General features: G+C 33.5%; 2 protein-coding genes across 2 annotated transcripts in view; both read right to left on the reverse strand.

Annotated features, from left to right (window-relative positions):
• Window positions 1-1039: 1039 nt before the first annotated feature.
• Window positions 1040-3977, reverse strand: LOC107589983 (mitochondrial import inner membrane translocase subunit Tim21-like). Its single transcript, XM_016278575.1, has 6 exons — window positions 3588-3977; window positions 2493-2555; window positions 1897-1994; window positions 1552-1625; window positions 1371-1476; window positions 1040-1285 (listed from the first exon to the last, which is right to left on the reverse strand). Exons 1-6 carry the CDS (start codon window positions 3859-3861, stop codon window positions 1193-1195), a joined length of 708 nt encoding a protein of 235 aa, XP_016134061.1. The 5' UTR covers window positions 3862-3977; the 3' UTR covers window positions 1040-1192.
• Window positions 3978-7702: 3725 nt separating this feature from the next.
• The window catches only part of LOC107589957 (neuropilin and tolloid-like protein 1), a 98521-nt gene continuing 85792 nt past the window's right edge, over window positions 7703-20431 (reverse strand). Inside the window, exons 8-11 of the mRNA XM_016278549.1 lie at window positions 15168-15281; window positions 11774-12350; window positions 10546-10621; window positions 7703-8306 (exon numbers count right to left, since the gene is read on the reverse strand). Of these exons, the coding sequence (XP_016134035.1) occupies window positions 10561-10621; window positions 11774-12350; window positions 15168-15281 (752 nt within the window). The 3' untranslated portion in view covers window positions 7703-8306; window positions 10546-10560. The remainder of the gene's footprint in view (window positions 8307-10545; window positions 10622-11773; window positions 12351-15167; window positions 15282-20431) is intronic.

Raw genomic sequence — 20431 nt, forward strand, 5'->3', positions numbered from 1 at the left:
TCTTAAATATCATTCACCTTTTGTTTGGTTCAGAAATAGAAATAACCCGCTAACTACCGGGCACAAGAAGCGTTTATGAATGCAAGGTTAAATAACTAGAAGGAAAAGAACGTCAAATTAAAAGTCTTTCATCGTTTATTTTATGTTTTCGTTGTTGTAGTTAAATCATTTAGATGTAAAAGTAAACATATTATTATTACTATTATTTATGTAAGTTTAAAGCCGTAGATATGCTTCGAAGGACCTTGCGACCACAGAGTAGCTATATATGTATGTTATGTTTTTATGTAATCTTAAATATCATTCACCTTTTGTTTTGTTCAGAAATAGAAATAACCCGCTATCTACCGGGCACAAGAAGCGTTTATGAATGCAAGGTTAAATAACTAGAAGTTGATATATACAGTGTATATATCAATAAATTAGAATGTCGTGGAAAAGTTCATTTATTTCAGTAATTCAACTCAAATTGTGAAACTTGTGTATTAAATAAATTCAATGCACACAGACTGAAGTAGTTTAAGTCTTTGGTTCTTTTAATTATGATGATTTTGGCTCACATTTAACAAAAACCCACCACAGTCTAACGTTAAATGTGTTATTTTCTCATATTGCATGTCAAAATATTAGGGACATTAAAAACATGTTCAAACTTACATTCTACCTATATATGCAAAATTAGAGGTTAATTTAGTTATATATTTGTTAGGTTTTGCCATTATTTGTCCAGTTGCTAATTTTATTTTTTCCTGCCATTTATTCTTCTTCTGTATAACAACGACAATATACATTTAATATACTTTTCACAAAAAAGGAAATAAAAACTTAGAATGAATTTACATTGCATTAAATGTTTCAGGCAATTCTGGCAAAGGAAGAACAACAGACCATTTACAATAAAGATATCAAATTTCTTTATTAACCTATATTCCAGTTACAGTACATTGAATAAAACTGATTTTCTATATCAATTCTATTATTGATCTTTATTTCAAAGAACAGATTTTATAATAAAAACATGCACATCCTTGTACAAGATATCAGATGTTTCTGTACAAGTGCTCTCATGTCCAAATATCCAGATCATCACAAGTTTATGTAGACTAATCTGTGGAAGATCAATACAACAAAATTCAAACCGATCCAATGCTATTGAAATGACCAATACTGCATAACAGTGTTAAAACTCATTTTATCTGTTGTCTTCAATGACGATTGTCCTCCTGGAATATGTGTCTATTTCTACAAAGATATACCTGAATTCATATTTTCCAGTCTCAGGATTCTGTCGGACAGAAGAAGCAGTTTGTCATATATTTGTCTACATGAAACTACAGTAATATAACCATTTTTGAGATGTGGTAATGTACCTCCTTTGATTCAGAATGAACAGTTCCCCGTAATCCTGGTTCAGATCCCTCAATGTAAAATTTCAGCCGCATGTACTTGAGTCCATCCTTCATGTACTCGACATGACTGAAAGAAAAATCTTGTCACGCATATGGGAGGTGTAACAAAAGTGTTTGTATTTACTGATATTCTATATTTTACCTGACTTGTTGTCTTCTTCCACGCCGACTGGTCTCACCATAGCCTCTGATAGGCTCTCCAAAAGCTCCAATTACCTTTACATAAAGCAAATACCTGATTTATTCAGGCATTTAATATATTTGCTTTGCATATTTGTACAAACTAAAAAATGCTGGGTTGTTTCAACCCAATGTTGGGTCAAATATGGACTAACCCAACTGTTGGGTTAAAAAGTTAATTAAAAAATGTAACCAAAATTTAACCCAACAGTTGGGTTAGTCCGTATTTGACCCAACATTGGGTTGAAATAACCCAGCATTTTTTTAGAGTGTATAGTTTAAAATGAACAAATCACCATATGCTGACCTCTGGGTGAGCTCTGCACCTCTCAAAAGCTTTTCCATAAATTTTGCTTGGGCTTGAAGAGGAAAACAGCTCTTGAAAGACCACATACAGCAGTCCACCTAATAAGGATGACAACCAAATCATTTATTACACTGTTTAACATATACACTTGAATTTAATATTCTTTAACTGAACTCTATGATTGTAACATCACCAAATAGATGTTTGAACCAGAGCCGGATCATGATCCCATAAGACCTTGGGTGCATATTTTGGATCAGTGTTGTTACTGTTAACTAAAACGATTAAAATTTATTAAGGAAAAATAAATGAAAGCTAAATAGAAAAAAAATATATATATAGAAAAAAATTACTTTAAAATTCAAATAACTGAAAAAAACATCTAGTTCTAGTAAAAATAACATATAAAAAAAGCATTTAAAATAATACTAAAATAAACCCAATCATTGTTAAGAAATGCTTTTTGGTGTCTAAAAGCCCTGGTGATCTTTTTGCATGCTATGAGCCCTGGGCCCCAGAGGCCTCTGGCAGTCTGAGGCCCTGCGGCATGATGGTCCACAATCCAGCCCTGGTTCGAGCCAAATCAAACACGTCACCTGTTACACCGAGTCCAATGAGCACCACAATCAAATAGGTGAAATCTTTGCCTGCTTGTTTGACTGTTGAGGAAAGACAAACAGAATCAGACATTTATATACAGAATAGCTAGGGAATATTGGCACTAACAGTGGAAGTAGTTTCCAAACTTCCATATTTACGGCAGTTATTGTAACGACCAAAAAAAAAACTTTGGGTAACTGTTAATAAAGAATAACAATTTAGTCCCTCTGTAAATTCTCTTTGCCACCTTGAAGAATTCTCAGTTACTTAAAGTGTAGATAGACGGCCGGGAAGTAAGAAAACACACAGTCAAATGTATCCTCAATACTTCAATTTATTCATAGAAATACAGATATTATATAGGCATATGTCGAGGGGAGTTTCACCCTCTTAACCAATGAGGATATGAATAACATACACATAGGATCTTTGGCCAAGAACATGTGTTTATATAAAATGGCCACATGTACCTCATTCCTAGCTATCATGTCCTTATTTGGGACATTTGAACCAAGAGAAGCTAATGTATACATTTAAGCATGCATACCTCGCATATAAGTAAGACATATTTAAAACATAATATCAAGAGAGAGAGATGGATACAGAAGGGGGGATTCAGAGAGAATGCGTTGTATATATAGAATGAGAGAGATGGAGAAAAAGGAGGGGTGAGGCATGTCTGGAATCAACAGAAAGACAGAGAGTGTTTTCTAACAGTAACACTTTACAATAAGGTTCCTTCAGTTAACCCATCACCCAACATTAACTAATAACAATACATTTATAACAGTATTGATTAATATTTTTTAATGTTTATTGTTAGTTTATAGATATTGTCCATTAAGTAACAGACACAACTTCTAATTTAAATGATGCATTAGTAAATGTTTTATAGTAGTATTTTAATCGTTCATTCAAGTTAGCTAACATAATGTTAACAAATGCAAACTTATTGTAAAGAGTAGCTTGACAATAATTTAGTTTCATTACTTTTTCTAGTGACAGTGGTTGGCAATACCGATTCCTAACCCTAAATATGGTATTTTGGCGGAAACTATGTACATTGTGGTCATTTTCTGAGCTGCACGTACCTTTGTGTGCTGGAGGAGGTGTGTGTGAACTTCTGGAAACTGACATCTGGTCAGTGTCCTTCTGCCCATCGTTCTTACTACAGAAATGAACTCCTGTGTAGAGCGATCGAGTGTGATTAAATGTCCACTTAGACGAAGGACATCGGTTTGTTTGAAAAACAGGTGGTTGTGTGTAAAAAGCTGAAATCTGTAGTGGTAATCTGACATGCACGCGTTTTAATAAGTGCTGCACGCAATTTGTCGTTCTTCCTATTCTGAATACTGAATACATCATGATTCCTTCTAGTATAAATGATCTGTCTAAACAGTTAATCTTAACGATATACCGTGCATCATTTTGAATAACATGTTTTTTAATGCTGACTTTCACATGTCTACTTATCGCTTAACAAGTAGTTATATTGAACTGGATGGCTTCACGCCTTTTGCCTTTATATTTCAAAATAAAAGTTCCGATTCACTAGAGAGGCGACTCAGAATTTATCACTGGACTATCTTATGGTAGTAAAATATTTAACTGTAACACTAACAAACACAAAACAGTTTTACAATATTTCAAGAGGCTGCATTTTAAAATTCTAGAAACTGCATCTGGCCTAATTACAATAGAGTAACCAAAATAAAACATTAGTAGTCTGGTAGGCCTTTCTTTCTTTCTTTCAATACAAAAATAAAACTAATCAGAACAAACATACAATCAGGTAAAAAACTATTTGTGGAACATTATTTGTCTGCAAACTTCAATGGCAAATCTCATCCAGCAACTTAATTATGAGCATTCATTTGGTATTTGGAATTACTCATAGTATTTTAACTTTGTAAATGAAAGTCAATAAATGAAATGCATTATGTATTCATGTTGTAAAGACACATTTCGGTCTCTTTTGCGTTGTAGTAAATTGGCTACATGGCATCTTCATTTTTAAAGTGAAAAAAAAAAGTGAAGTGACATGTGGCCAAGTATGGTGACCCATACTCGGAATTAGTGCTCTGCATTTATCCCATCCAAAGTGCACACACACAGCAGTGAACACACACACACACACACACCGTGAACACACACCTGGAGCAGTGGGCAGCCATTTTTTGCTGCGGCACCCGGGGAGCAGTTGGGGGTTCGGTGCCTTGCTCAAGGGCACCTCAGTCGTGGTATTGAAGGTGGGAGAGAGCGCTGTACATTCACTCCCCTCACCTACAATCCCTGCTGGTACGAGACTCGAACCCGCAACCTTTGGGTTACGAGTCCGACTCTCTAACCATTAGGCCACAACTTCCCAAATATGTTATAGTACTTGTAGCGTCTGGAACACTCCAACACACAATATATATTTTGTTAGCTAGATTTCACAAATACTTTGTAACACCCCAGGACGCCGAACAAGACCCTGGTTTCATGGTAACCCGATACATTTACAACCTTGTGGAATGCGAGCCGGCTCTCATTCTGCTTTCTCCAGAAACAAAGGGACACAAATGCACAGGAGAAATGGACTTTTCTACTAATTAATTCATAGGAAAACCTTCTTTGAATGAACACCCATTTTGTTATAGTACTGTATGTTCATGTTATAGTAACATCCTAGATTCAATTTTGACATTTGTATTCCATAACCTGCTGGATTTTGTTTCAATTACAATTTCCATTCATCTATGAAAGTGTCCATGACATATACTATTATTTTTCTTATTTGTAATCAGTGTATACATATCACCAGCTAACACATGCCTTAAAACGTCTTTCTAAAAGCCTGTCTAGGGTACATATATAAAATCACTTTCAAAGTAGTCCAATAGAATATGTTTGTATCACTTTATTTAAAACAATCTGTCCAGCATAAATCAAATATATTAACGAAATACGTTGTCAAATTAATAGGTTTGTCAAATCATAAGTAGAAGCGAAATAATCTGACATAGTGTGCAACTTGATACCAATTCTTTGAAAGACTTGCTCGGCACACTTACATTTTACTGTATGCATAGACATGACCATAATTGACCTTAATGTTGTACATTAAGAGAATAAACATCTGAGATGCTAGTCAGAGACATCTAACTAGGCAATAGTTACAGTAAAATCACTCCTGTAAAAGGAGGATTACAAACTACACCTGTTTATCGGTTGGTTCAAGTATCGCACCGTATGGTTTAAAGGTCTTGAACTATGCTTCTCACAAAGTAAAAACGCTATGCATCTACTCAGGACATTACAGTTCGTATTGAAAAATAATCTGAGCATTACAATCATGAAATCAGAGGAAACAAAAACATGTCTCATGAATGAAAAATGTACATCAGTTTGTGTATTCAGTTTCAGTCCAGTCTGAAAAATGTTTTAGTCCCCAAGAGCTTCACAGTATCAGCTACTTTTGCAAGAGATGGTGTCAAGATATTCCCATAGACTGCATGGATATTCCCCATCAAATTAAAAAATTTGACAAAGTAGCAATTTCTCAAAAAGTTCTTTGAGGCTGTTTCCACAAGATGTCAGTCAGGAGAGGTGTAGGGTATGATGTAACAGCCTGCAAAGAAATCAACAGACCATTAAACGTCACATCTGAAAATTGATTTCATTCACATTCACATTCCATATTCATGTTTAAAAGAATAGTCTCACCACTGATGTGTTGATATTTACATTACTGTTCAAAAGTTTGTGGCCAGACTGGTAAGATTTAGTTTTTTATTGTTTATGGAGAAATATCTTACGCTCACCAAGGCTGCATTTATTTGGTCAAAAAAATACAGTTTAAACAGTAATTGCAAAATAAAATATGTTTGGTTATATATTTATAAAATATTATGTATATTTTAAAATGTAAAGTAAAGCTGAATTTTCAGTATTTAGTGTCACGATCATCATTCTAATGTTGAATTTGTGCTCAATTTTTAATGTTGCAGAAACCATTTTTCCCGGGATTTTTTTGATGAATATAAAGTTTAAAAGAACATTTTTTTTTTGAAAATTGAATCTTTTGTAACATCATAAATCATTATGATAAACTCAGTATTGTGAGATATAAATTAGCAATTCTGAGAAAAAAAAATAGAATTTTGAGATATAAACTTTTTTTCTGGCCATAGAATAAAAAAAAGGGTAATTGCATTTTTACTGAGTTTATATTGTGTTTTTTTTTGTTTTGTTTTTTTACAGAACTGTGAGAAAATTCTGAATTGTGACATAAGTCACAATTAGCTTTTGTTATTTTAAAACTTGTATTTAAAAAGTGTATGCAACACATAAAATGACATTTTAAAGTAACAGACTTAAAACATATATATATATAACATGCAAAAATTTTAAAAAGTTGGAACAAACCTTTTGTGCCTTCCACTTCAGATGACATTTTGTCTACATATAATAAGAAAGTGTAAATTCACCCATAATGTTAATTCATTTATTAATTAATCAAAATAATTATATTTATATTATATTAATATTATATTATATTAATAATAAATATTTTCCTTTGTTTATATAGTTTAAATTCTAAAACAAAACAGTCAAGACAATAACCAGACAGACAGAAACACTGATAATTCATTTTAATCTGTATGGTGACACTAGTTTAAAAATGTAGCTTGAAAAAACAGGGACATTTGACATACTGTGTGTGTGTGTGTGTGTGTGTGTGTGTGTGTGAAAGAGAAAGAGAGAGAGAGAGAGAGAGAGAGAGAGAGAATATGATGTTTTAATGTCTTGAATATGGGGTTTTATAACGGTCTGTTGATATCACATCTGACATTCACCGCAGGTTAATGGACCACACAAAAGCATGAAAAGTAAACTTAAGATTTATAATTACTAATATCTTTATTTATTATAAGTTTATTGTTCTTTGACAAAGCATAAACTCTGCTCGTATTGGTGATTCAGCTGTTGAACAAATCATCTACAAAAGATAGAACACCGTTAACATACAAAGTTTATGTGCTACTAAAATGTAGCAAATGTTAACTCACTGTTATCCATCATTTGTCCTAAACAACAGCAACTGGAAGAGTTTATGGTATTTCAAAACTTATTTATGTAAAGGAAATATATCATAGTTTAATCATTGATGGCATTTTATGTTTAAATGTTATGATTTATTGAATTATGATGATTAGCATGCAGTTAGTAAGTATAGCAGTAAACTAGGGGAGGGAAGGGCTTAGTGTCATTCCATTTGTTATATATATATATTTTTTGTAATTAAACCTATCTACAATAAATTAGTCTTGGGTTCGATGCTGCACCTAAATGCACAGTCACTCACTTTAAAAATGAGAAAGAAAGTGTGCATGCAAATCTTAACATTAAAGTGAATTTGACAAATATGTGAATAGAAAGTGTTCGCTGAAAGTCACAAATATCCGACATCTTAAATAAAAGTGTTTTGACAAATAAAAAGACAACTTTTGGTGGCAAAAGATGACAATAAAACACATGCACTACAACAGTCCTGAAAGGCCTAATTCACATCTATTAATTTAATGTTCTGCAATCCTCAATAAGTAACCATAACAAAGGCAATGAGCCTAAATTAGGAGCTACATGTTAAAACGATTTCATCACAGTCACTTCTTTTGTTACCGAATCCATGTCCTCCTTTACATCTGCAGGTTGTTTTGATAAATTTGTCTTTAAAATGTCCATGTTATTATCATGCTGGTGTATATCTCCGGTCCACATTTTCATATTTCATTGAAGCCCGTTCGTACTGATCCAGGATTGCACTATTTTCAAGAAGTCTACGTGACGGAGACAATGCGTGATGGGAGATGAGAAAAAACACAGCATTGCACATTACACAGTGTGACACACACAAAATCACTCGCAAAGCTCGAGCATAACAAAATCATCATTAATATGAAGAAATGCTGCTCTTTATAGATAAGACAATAACTCCATGACTCAATGTTTAAAAGTATAATACACATCAAAGTATATCACAATATCTATAGGTAAAATGAAAGAGTGTTTTGAAAGTTTACACAAATTTGTGTTACTTTTTAAAATTTAAAGCTAACAAAGACATTTTTTCAAAGGATATTTCGCCAAAAAGGAAGCTTTTCGCATTATTTACTCACCCTCCTTGTTTCTGACTTTCTTTCTTCAGTGTAACACAAAAATAACCCTTAAACGAACTTAAACGAAAAGTACAAATGTTTTACCTTGGAAACTAACTGAAATAAATACGTTGAAGTTCTAAAATGACAAAAAATGACTAATTACTAAAAACTATATAAATACATAGAAATGTTTTAAAGGGGTCATATGATGTGATTTCAAGTTTTCCTTTCTCTTTGGAGTGTTACAAGCTGATTGTGCATAGATAAGATCCCTGAAGTTGCAAAGACTAAAATCTCATAACCAAAGAGATATTCTTTATCAAAGTTAAGACTCTGCCACACACCCCTAAAACGGCTCATTCTAACACACCCCCACATATCTAGGTCACTATGTGGGAATATCTGCATAATGCGCCCAAATGTGCACGCAAAGAAAGAAGGCGTGGTTTCAGTAACGCAGTTAGTGTTGAAGCAGCATGTCAGGGAGACGCTGTGTGTTTCTAGGCGAAAGCAAAAGCACTTTATTTGGCCTTCCGAAAGTAGATGCATTTAGGAATCTTTAAGATGACTTACAACAGAACAGCAATGCATTTTATGGACGACCGTTTCGTGAACCTAGGAGAGGAGGTAATTCTGACTTTGCTATGACAATCTGGCGCTTCTGAATCAGCTGCTGTAAGTATGTTTTGTTATTAGTTTAAGTATTTGCTATTGACTGTTCAAATGCAGAGTTTTGCGCATTGTGTGTATGTGCACGCGCGTGTGCGAGTGTGTGTGTGTGAGAGAGAGAGAGGGGGTCACATCACAGTAGAGTCAGCTGTCTTAACCGCGGCTTGTGTACTGCATCATTACTGTGTCTGTTCCCCTTTCGGGCTTGAACTGATGGTAAAACTAATGACATTATTTACTGTCTTTACAATTATTTTGAAAGATGAAGCTTGCAATTATGGTAAGGGGCATTACATTTCCGACGAGTACTTGTGGTGTTCGGCCAATCACAATGCACTGGGTCAGCATGATATATATGTATAATGTATATATATAGCTAATTCTAAATAATAATAAATACTATAATATTATATATAATAATAATAATAATAAATACTGAAATAATTAACCTAATTACTAAAACTATAATTAAAATTCAAGAATGTAACCTTTGCAACTAACTAAAAGAAATATGTTGGATATATACTGTATATATATATTTATATATATACAGTGGGTACGGAAAGTATTCAGTCACTATGTATATACATACACACACAAGGTATGAACTAATTCAAAATATAAAAAAATACTATAACTGTGTATAAATAATACTAAAATAACACTGGTGAATGATACTCTTTTTGTCATTTTGGACAAGGTAGCCAAAATATACTTTGAAAATTCACCTTTCATGATCCACTGAAGAAAGTCAGTCAGGGTGAGTTAAATAACCGAATTTTCGTTTTTTAAAAGCACTCCTGTTTTTGTTCACAAACTATAATTTCGGAATAATGGCTCAAAGTGTATGTAAGACAAGCATAGGTGGCCCTCAATGAGGTGTTGTGCTTTGGCTGCCCTATACTTTTTATTATCTTGTAATAAGTAGTTGAGTTTGCCTTTGATTGGATCTGAAATGTATGTTTTGATATCCTCAATAAAAATCATCAAATTGATTCCATGCACATCAGAACAGAGCATGATAACATACAAAACAAATGAAAGAAAGCTCAAATGACAAGCAACATATAAAAGAATCTCACCAATAAGCAAAGATGATCACATGGTCCTAATGATGACCATCTCAATGACAATGAAGGGTTTTGACAAAACAGAAAAAAAAAATCGTCACTGACTCACAGTGACTAGACAAACATTTAAATACATGAAATTGAGTGTGTTTAAAGAGTCTTACCTTCAAGATTGTCTGTTACACCCTAGTTGTGTTGTACTCAGATTCATGTTTGTTTAGAGACCCAATGAGGCAGAACCTGGAATATCATTGCTTGTATGTTTAATATCATGGTATTTGTTGCATAAGGAATTATAATGCACATTTAATTTGCTTGGGGTCTAGTTCTCTTGCATCCTGTCAGAGGAGCAATAAAAAACATGCTCAAAATGTGCATGTACATAATAAGTTTCTCTTTTTTACACTGAAAATTACTTCATTAAGCTTCAAGAACTGGAGGAATAGAAGCACTATCTTTTTAGCACACTTTTTTCATGTCCTTTCTCTTGGACCTGGTGAATTTATTTTTTAAAATATAAAAATATATTTTACAACTGTTTGGGGTCGGTAATATTTAAAAATATTTTTTTATATTGCCCATTAAGGCCTATGCCCATTAAGGCTCCATTGATTTCATCAACAATGCAGAAAAAAACTGTAATATTTTGGAATATTATTAAAATGTTAAAATAACTGTTTTCTATTTTAATATATTTAAAAATTTAATTAATTCCTGTGATGACAAAGCTAATATATATAAAAAAAAAACAGTTGTGCTGCTCAATATTTGTATGGAAATGTATTTGTATATTTGTATATGCAATCTTGATGCATTTTATTTCAGGATTCTTTGATGAATTTAAAAGTTGAATTATAAATAACATTTTAATTGTCTGTACTGTCATTTTTGCTGAAAAAAATTATAATTTTATTTCAAAATAAAATTCTTACTGACCCCAAACTTTTAAACACTATATAACCATATCGAAATAGAAGACGTTTGCTAATTTAAAAATATAATATTCTCTCTGAAAATGAACCTCTAAAAATACAAAAAAAGTCTGCGTTTATCCCTCATTTCCATCTTCATGTAGCATATATATAGCTGAACATTAATTAATCTTAAGATGTCAGCTTTGCTGATAGAAGGCTGTAAACCTGCAGCAGGCATATTCTTAAAGCATCTTTTGCATCTCTATGACTTTTACAAACCCAACTCTGACCGTGATGGCTGTCTTAGTGACAAAAAAGAGAAGATAAAAAAAGAATGAAATAAGAAAATAAAAAACCCGCTAAAAAAATCAATGAGAAGCTGAGTAGAGGAGCTAAAAAGAAACAAAAAGTGGGAGTAAATCGTTCCAAAATATGCAATAAGATGAATTTTTCTCATCAAAAATCAATGGATACTGACCGCTGCACTGCTTTCTCGTGTCTGGACAATCTGTGGCTGGTGGTGGGCACTTCATCCAGGTCATCGTCCAGGTCACAGGCATCAGCGGCGTCTTGTGAGTAGGTGTGTCTCATTACCAGAATGTTCCTGCGGTTGGTTTGGGGAGGAAGCGGCCGCATCGGTTGCGGCGGGAGGTCTGTCAGGATGGCGGCTGTCGCCTCGCGGGCGCTCAGGTTCGTGCGGCTGCCCTTGTTGCTGGGCAGCTGCGAGGAGCCGCAGTGATGCTCGTGGACACAGCGCGAGGAGGCGCGCCGGAGCTTGTGGTAGCTCTCAAAGTCCTCGGCCAGCTCGGCCAGGTCTGCGGAGGTGGCCGCCGCGCTGCGGAGAGTGCAGAGCTCGTAATGCGGCGGCTCCTGGAACACCTCCTGGAACATGGTGGGGTCAAAGTCCTCCCGCCTCAGGATGTACTTCTTCCGCGGCTGCTTGATTTGGACGATGACCGATACGACCAGGAGGATCAGTACGATGCAGCATGTAACGCCGATGATGGTGCCGTTGGTGTTGTTGAGGTTGTCCAGGATGTTGGCTTTCCGCTTTTCTGCAAAACACAACAGGAAGCGTAATAAATTATTACTGCAGGCATGCAATGTCATCACGGGTTACCGTCTGTTGAAACTGTTGTATCAAAGAGATTACAAACAGCACACAGAAGTAGTAAATCATTCTAATGGGAGAGCTTTGACATTTATGTAGCACAGAGAGCGTATGACATCTGTGCTGGCTTTGGTTCAATGGAGAGGAGCGTTTGTATTCGGAGGTGCAGACAAACCACAAATGAAGGCTTTATGATATGTTTCCAAAATTAAATATGATGTTATTGAACTAAAACCAAAACAAATTATTCAAATATTATCTGCATATTTTCTTTGTATATATTATTTTTTAATATTAATTCCATAGTAGTATTAATTGTAGCATTGTAAATAATGTTTTTTTTTCTTATTGTTCATCTTGGTCTGAGGAAAATATTATATAAAGTGCATTGTATTCTAAAGATGACATATTATGTGATATATAATACATACAATTTCCATTAAATAATTAAATAGTTTGGCTTTTATAATGTTGTAGGATATCAGACTGAATCAGACAATCTAAGATTTGGTCAAAACATGGTTGAAACATGAGGAGCCGAATTCCACAGAGGCCCAAGACAACAGGATGTTCATAAATCAGATCCTAGCACTAGCCAGTCTGAAGCAAGCCTAACCAACTCTTTCAAAGAACAGACCTTCAGAGATTCCTTACAGACTTCTTAATCTCTGGTCTTCATATATTCACATACATTCACAGAATGGCACAGAAACTGTCTTTCCATGCACCTAAATGACACTAAAAGGACTTGTGAGCAACTAATCATTTCTATGCATAACTCCATATTATGTATGTAACCCACATGTGACTATCAGGTCTTAATCATTTATTGTGTATGTATTTTGAATAACTATTGAATAGCTTAAGGGTTCATATTCATGTTTAGTATGCGTGTGTTTGAATCTTCTTGCTTGAAACGTTTCTTCCAATCAATTCTTCGTCAAATGTATCATATTCTTGTTATAGAAATCATGTCCAAAAGTATACTCTGCAAGAGTGTTAAAACTCGGACCATGTGCCTGATGAGATAACATTTTGATTTATGAATTGGGAGGAGAAATATACAACACCCCAAGCACCATTTGGGAGGTGTCCAAAAGCCCAGTTTAAATACTCAGGACACCATCAAATCACTCTCTTCTCTCTTCCCACATCCTCTTCTTTTTTGGTCATGGCTTCTAGCCGTGCTTTTCAGTCATCACCTTTTTGCGCTCTTTGAGCGTGCTCTGGCTTACACGCCAATTCCTCCAAAACCATGAGGAGAAACGCCACCTAGTCTCGTCAAACTTTACTTCTATTTCTTTACTTTAGTTTATTTTATTTTCCGTTGAGAGTTTCGTGTTCCGAGTTAAGTTTTGCCTAATCAATGAATTGCTGGCCGTCTCAGTGATCAGCCGTAAAACAGTGATTCTGTCCAAATTCCCTTTAAAATCTTAAATTATTCCCTTTGAGCTAAACTGACCTGTTTCCCTTACAATGTCATTTTACTAAACCTAAAACTAATTTTTCAAATATTATCGTTGTATACGTACTCTACACATAATTTTCTTTGTATTTATTATTTTGTTTTAATTTTAATTATTTTGTAATATTTACTGTATTATTGTAAGTTGTTTTTTATTTACTTTTTATTTCATACTGTTGGTTTGGGGAAAATATTAAGTATTGTGTTTAAAGCTGACAGTGAATATATGATATATCATACATAATGTATTGTTTAAATTAAATAATGTGGCTTTTATGATGTCATTGTACTAAAACCAAATCAAATGATTCAAATCAGTAAATATAATCACACTAATTAATAATAATAATAATAATAAATAATACTAATTATTTAGTAATATTTACTTTGTATTTTTTTACTTCTTACTTTTCATCTTGGACTGGGGAAAATATTAAGCTCTGTATCACAAAGTTGACATTTATTTTATATTCTTTATATTTATTATTTTTTATTTATATTTAAAATCTTCTACTGTTTTTTTTATTACTATTTTAAACTAAATAAAAAACATGTGATTAATATTTCAAATCAATCTTTAGAAAGCAAAGTGTTTTATAAAATTTACTTTAGTAAATGTGGTAAGAAATGTGTTAAACATAGTTAATTAATATCTGAAACCTAAATATAAATAAAATACATTTATATAGTGTTTTTTTCATCTGAAATGTTCAATGGACCACCAAACTGATTATCATTCAATTAACTTAAGTATTTATTATATCAATTAAGTTATGAATTTAATTAAAACTAGTAATATTGGACAAATATCAAGGATGTTCAAAGTTTTAGGCAAGATATTTTGTTAATAAATGAGCAAAAACAACTTTTTAATGTATTTATTTATTAATTTATTTTTAACAATTTGTGCTAAAACACCTCTCCCGTATCCTAATTCAGTTAATTCAGGACAGCTTATGTGAAATATAAGCACAGATATAGCCCAACCACACAGTCTGAGCCACAGTCATTCACATATACAAATTAATTTCTAGTGGCCAGCTCATTTTTCCCAGCGCCATTACGGTGGCGTATGCAGAGTCAATAGAGGTTTGAGGGCTTTATAACAAGGTCTTTTTTAACAACTGAGTGCTCGTAAAACCAGTGAGATATATTTTGAGTTGACTAGCTATCAAGTGTGAAGGGGACAAACATTAAGACAATGCTTCTCCCCAAGTATTGATTTTCATTTGGAGAAAAACAAAGGCGGACATATCCATGTACACTGAGAGGATACTGAAAAAAAGCATGATTTACCTTTGCAGTGGTTTTCATCCCAAGGGTAGACGCAGTTCTGGATTCCGTTGCACACCAGCGTGTTGTTGATACACATGTTACTGTGGCAAAAGAAAGTATCTGCCTCACAGGGAGCTGATGAGAGGAAAAATAGATAATAGATAATGCTAATGTCATATTACACTTCATTTCTTCCTGTTAATAAGATGCTGTCTATAATCTTACCCTCTGAACACAATTAATCTCACAAATCACACTGGATGTCTATCTGACTGTGTCTGTGCATCAATAAAGTTCAAATTTAGAAACCCATTACTCAAACCAACCAAATCAAATTCTGTTGCCTTCTGCTAGGCATGGATTTTAATCCAGCTTTTCAAATATGCATGGAAACAAGTCTGTAGAAGCTGCACAGATATTTTGTAATATTTCTATTAATATTTTTCTGGTTTAACCCAAAGAAGGGGTCTATATAAGCATAAACAGTGAATTTAAATACTTAAAGGGATAGTTCACCCAAAAATGAAAATTCTGTCATCATTTATTCACGCTTAAGTGATATGAGTATGACTTTTATTTCTTCTGTTGAACACACAAGAAGATCTTTTGAAGAATGTTGGTAACCAAACAGCTGCTGGTAGCCATTGACTTCCATAGTATGGAAAAAATACGAAAAAGTCAATGGATACCAACTGTTTGGTTCCAAAAAAATTCATACAGGTTAGAATCAACATGAGGGTATGTAAATGATGACAAAATTTTCATTTTTGGGTGAACTATCCCTTTAATACATTAAAAAATCTTGAGATAACACGAGTTTCTGCTAATTGCGTAGATGTAATTAAAGGGATAGTTCACCCAAAAATTTAAATACTGTCATTAATTACTCATCCTCATGTCATTCCAAATCTGTAAGAACTTTGTTCATTTTTGAAACACAAATTAAGACTGAATTGAAAATTACAGCTGAACCACTGATGTCACATGGACTATTTTAATGATGTCTTTACTACCTTTCTGGGCCTTGAAAGTGTCAGTTGCATTGCTGTCTATGGAGGGTCAGAGAGGTCTCGGATTTCATCAAAAATATCTTAATTTGTGTTCCGAAGATGAACGAAGGTCTTACAAGCTTGGAACGACATCAGGGTGAGTAATTAATGACAGAATTCACATTTTTGAGTGAACCATCCTTTTAATGCAGGCACAAACTGCAAGTACTTTAATATTTCCAAAAGTGCTAATATCACTCAAGATCAAAGAAGATTAATCTAATATTAGTGTTATATGTAAAAAATATATTAGGGTGGGTGTTCAATCTCTTCATTTTGAGTTGAAAAATGAATGAATGTCTCAGCTGAAATCATGAAATGAGAAATGAGAAAGCATTCATAAAAAGAACCACTCATAACATTTACAACATTTATCAGCAGACTCAATTAAAGCCAAGGTGACTTTCAGAAGGGACGGGGCTTCGATCTCAATCACCACGCATACATAAGTACCTCACACGCCCACCAGTGTGTGGCCATTTCCCACATTCCTCACTTGGCATGCTTATTTTGCAGTCTGCAGAGGACATAGATCACCCAGTATGTACAGAAAACCCCTAAAATAACACCGCTTCAAGGTTGACTGGATGTACCTTGTGGATTTATTAATGACCTATTCCTGAGCTGTTCCCAGGTGAGAAATAACAACGTAAATTAGGATGAGTCATCATTCCAGCAGATCTGTTCTCACGACTTTCGACTTCACTTTCTGATTCAGTTTCACTTTCCACCACAAGGTGGCGCTGCAGGCCTGTACTTTTCCTATGTAAGTCACTAAATGAGACTGGACTTTATTTAAAGGTGATTCAACCTCAATATATTATTAGTCATTTCCTGAGACCTTATAATGACATTATAACACTTATATTGTAACACTTTACAATATGGTTTCATTTGTCAACGTTGCATTAGCTAATTTGAACTATCATTTTGCTATTTTTTTATAGCATTTATTAATAGTTGCAATATTTGTATGTTATTTTATGTTGCTAATGTTAACAGATAAAATATTTGATTTAAAAAAATTAGGGTTAGGGTTAACCCTATTTATATGATCTAAATTTAATAAATGCTGTAGATAATATGCTCATTGTAAGTTCAGGTTAACTAAATTATTTAAAGCTGCAGTCCATAAGTTTTGCCTCTTTGTCGCCATCTCTGTTTGAAAACCTGCAATTGCAGCTGTGTGTGGAATTATATTCCATGTTTTGAGGTGAATGTGTGGCAGTCAGTCACTGCACCGGTGTGGATATTTACTGTACTTCGCAATCACAGATTCTAGCATACGGCTTGGAATATATGACCCAAATAAGAATTTTCACCGTATATTGTCATCTGAACAAGTAAGTAACAAGTCTGCCACGTTTGTTCTGACCAACTGATGAAAAAAGGATTACAATAAATCGTGCTATCAATTGTGATTAAGTGTAACGATCGGTTAGCTCATATCACATCAAACTGTTCAAATTATTATTATTGTTATACTTTTTTCTTAAATTATTAATGTTAACATCAGCATTGCATGACTATGAGTATAGTGTGTATTAGTGTGTGATTTCAGTTTCTGTACAGTTTAATCTAATTGTCATACCATTCGAATTTCATATTAAGAAATTCTTTTAACCCAAAAAGCAAATTATGCTCCCTTCGAACTGGTTGTCTTTAAAATACAGATCTTGTGTAATCCCAGGCCATCTGTAATCAGATGCACATTTAAAACTGGAATATAATTGAATTTCATTCACATGTGTTTCATAAACACATGATCCTTTCTGGATTACAATACGCCATCAAAATGATAAAATGAATTATTCTAGCTGCTGTGAGAAAAGGCTGTAAACGATCGGCCACCTGCAGGGTCCTCACATGCGATATAGCCTACTAGCCGGGACAACTTCTTTATGTTTACAGACGTGACGTAATGACGCAGCGGCATGCTCGCGAAAACCTACCCGTACCACTCAAATTAGAAAACATTATTATAAGCTGACCGTTGTGAATCGGGCTAAAGTAAGGCGATAGTTTTGAACACTGGCTGGACATGCACTTGCTCAAATATTGATTTTGGATCATTTTTAACCAAAAAAAAGTTACGGACTGCAGCTTTAACCAATGCTAACAAATAAAACCTTAATGTAAAATATTACCATAAAAATAGCCATTTGCACATTCATTCAACAATTTTACAAAAAAATACCAACACTCTTAAAATGAAAGTTTCTTTATTGGCATCAATGCTTCCCTACAAAAGCAAAAGACCTTAACTCGCTAGAGAAAAATGACTTTAAAGTTTTTTATTTGTCCAGCCAAATGAATTATAGGTAGGACACTGGAAATTTGGCAATTCGATGTTTTAGTAATGAAAATGATCTACATTAAAACATTGTGAGCTCAAACTTGATTTTCACCCCTATTTTGAAGTTAATGTACTCTGCCTTTGAATGGTCTGCAAAAAGTGAGAAGTCACACCAAGGCAAAAGACAGTAACTTCCACATTATCAATATTTGGTTGCTGATCACCATTTACAAAGTTGTTCTAGTATCACCTGTATACAATCTAGTGATCATGGTGCATAGTAATGTGACTGTATTAATTGTTTATTTTTGACCGTAACAAGCAGACTAAAAGTTAAACATGTGGGTGGATACCGAACGCTAGACATAGCATAATTGCTTTTATATTGACTTGAATGAAATAGCCTAACCTAAAAGAACGACTTGTGGATTGATGTGAACGCCAGCAAGCAGGAATAATGCTCAGAATGCTTGTGGATTCAAAATTTCCGATGACATTCATCACCATGGATTGATTTTATCGGGTTACAAGAAAAGGTAGGATATGGATTTAATTGCGAACTGTTAGTAGCCTACTGATTTTTTGATTGATCATGCTACATGCTACGGCATTCGAGTCCACACGCGTCCAACTAGAAGTGACAGCTTGGTGAATAATCTGCATTACAAAAAGGAAAAAAAAACATCTTTAAAGATTGTTCATGATTACATATTGCTGCCAAGGTATCTAGTTTTTACAATGCTTTGTTATATGGAGCTGTTTGGTGGATTGTGATCTGTCTAATTCGTTTGTCTAATAAAGTGCTTCAGTGACAGATCAGATGTATGAAAGTATACAAGTTACACCGTAATTAAAATGCGGCAGACTTTAATGGACAGTAAAAGGCAGTAAAAAGGCAGAACACTCCTATAACTCCAAGCTGGTACTGTAACTTCATATAGACGCGCGGCTAAACAAAGGCAGAACGCTGTAACTCAATTTGAGCGTTCCAAACAAAGTGAAAGAGCGGTAACTGTGTTATACGGTGTGCTGCCTTGGTTTCTCCGGGGCTTTTCGAAGTTACGGTTAAGACGACCCATTCTTTTCTTGGAAGATACTTTTGCACATGATAAAGGATGTCTTGAATATCCCCAAAATATCAATAACTAATTTTCGACCAAAATAGATGTTACGGTTTTTTGCCTTTGCACGGCAGAATGGTTCTATGAAGAACCTTAAACATCCATGCAACCTTTCAAATGCAGAAAAGGTCCTTTATGTTGAAAAAGTTTCTTTAGATTTCTAAAATGTTCTTCGAAATGGTTCTTTTAGGAACTGTTCACTGAAAGGTTCTTTGGGGAACCAAAAATTGTTCTTCTATGGCATCACTGAAAATAATACCCTTTTGGAACCTTTATGTTTAAGAGTGAATGTGGACAAATTTTCATTTTATAAAAAAAATAAAAGTCCTGATTTCGGATTTAAAATACTCAAAAATTTGCAAGAATCTGGACAAACAAAGTTACACAAATTATAAAAAAATAATTTTACTCGGTATTTTTGTATTTTACTTAAGAAGTAAAATTAGGTAAAAGTCTTGTTTAACAATTAAAATGTATAAAAATTAAGTGAATTTGTGCTTAAAAAAAGATTATTATTTCTTCTGAATTTCAAACCCCAGCGATAGATATTTTAGAAATAAACTTACTTAATTTTGTTATAATTTAAATATATTTTTATCTTACAAATTAAGTAATAATAATAATAATAAAAAATCTCTGACTGGGGTAAGAAACAATCTGTTTTTAAGTCTTGTTTTCTGAAAATAAATAAATAAATACATTCTTTTAACATATATTTATATTCAAAATTAAGTACGTTTATGTTTAAATCAATAATTATATATATATATATATATATATATATATATATATATATATATATATATCTGACTTGTTTTC

This window comes from Sinocyclocheilus grahami, unplaced genomic scaffold, assembly GCF_001515645.1.
Source record: "Sinocyclocheilus grahami isolate Dianchi unplaced genomic scaffold, SAMN03320097.WGS_v1.1 scaffold122.1, whole genome shotgun sequence".
In the NCBI taxonomy this organism is placed as follows: Eukaryota; Metazoa; Chordata; class Actinopteri; order Cypriniformes; family Cyprinidae; genus Sinocyclocheilus; species Sinocyclocheilus grahami.

Excerpts from the sequence above, each read along its gene's own strand:
- LOC107589983 (XM_016278575.1), bottom strand. The coding sequence starts at position 3,861 with ATGATGTATTCAGTATTCAGAATAGGAAGAACGACAAATTGCGTGCAG. Across the intron at positions 2,556-3,587 it reads ACCTCCTCCAGCACACAAAG|TCAAACAAGCAGGCAAAGAT; the intron begins GTACGTGCAGCT and ends TTTCCTCAACAG. Across the intron at positions 1,626-1,896 it reads GGTGCAGAGCTCACCCAGAG|GTAATTGGAGCTTTTGGAGA; the intron begins GTCAGCATATGG and ends CTTTATGTAAAG.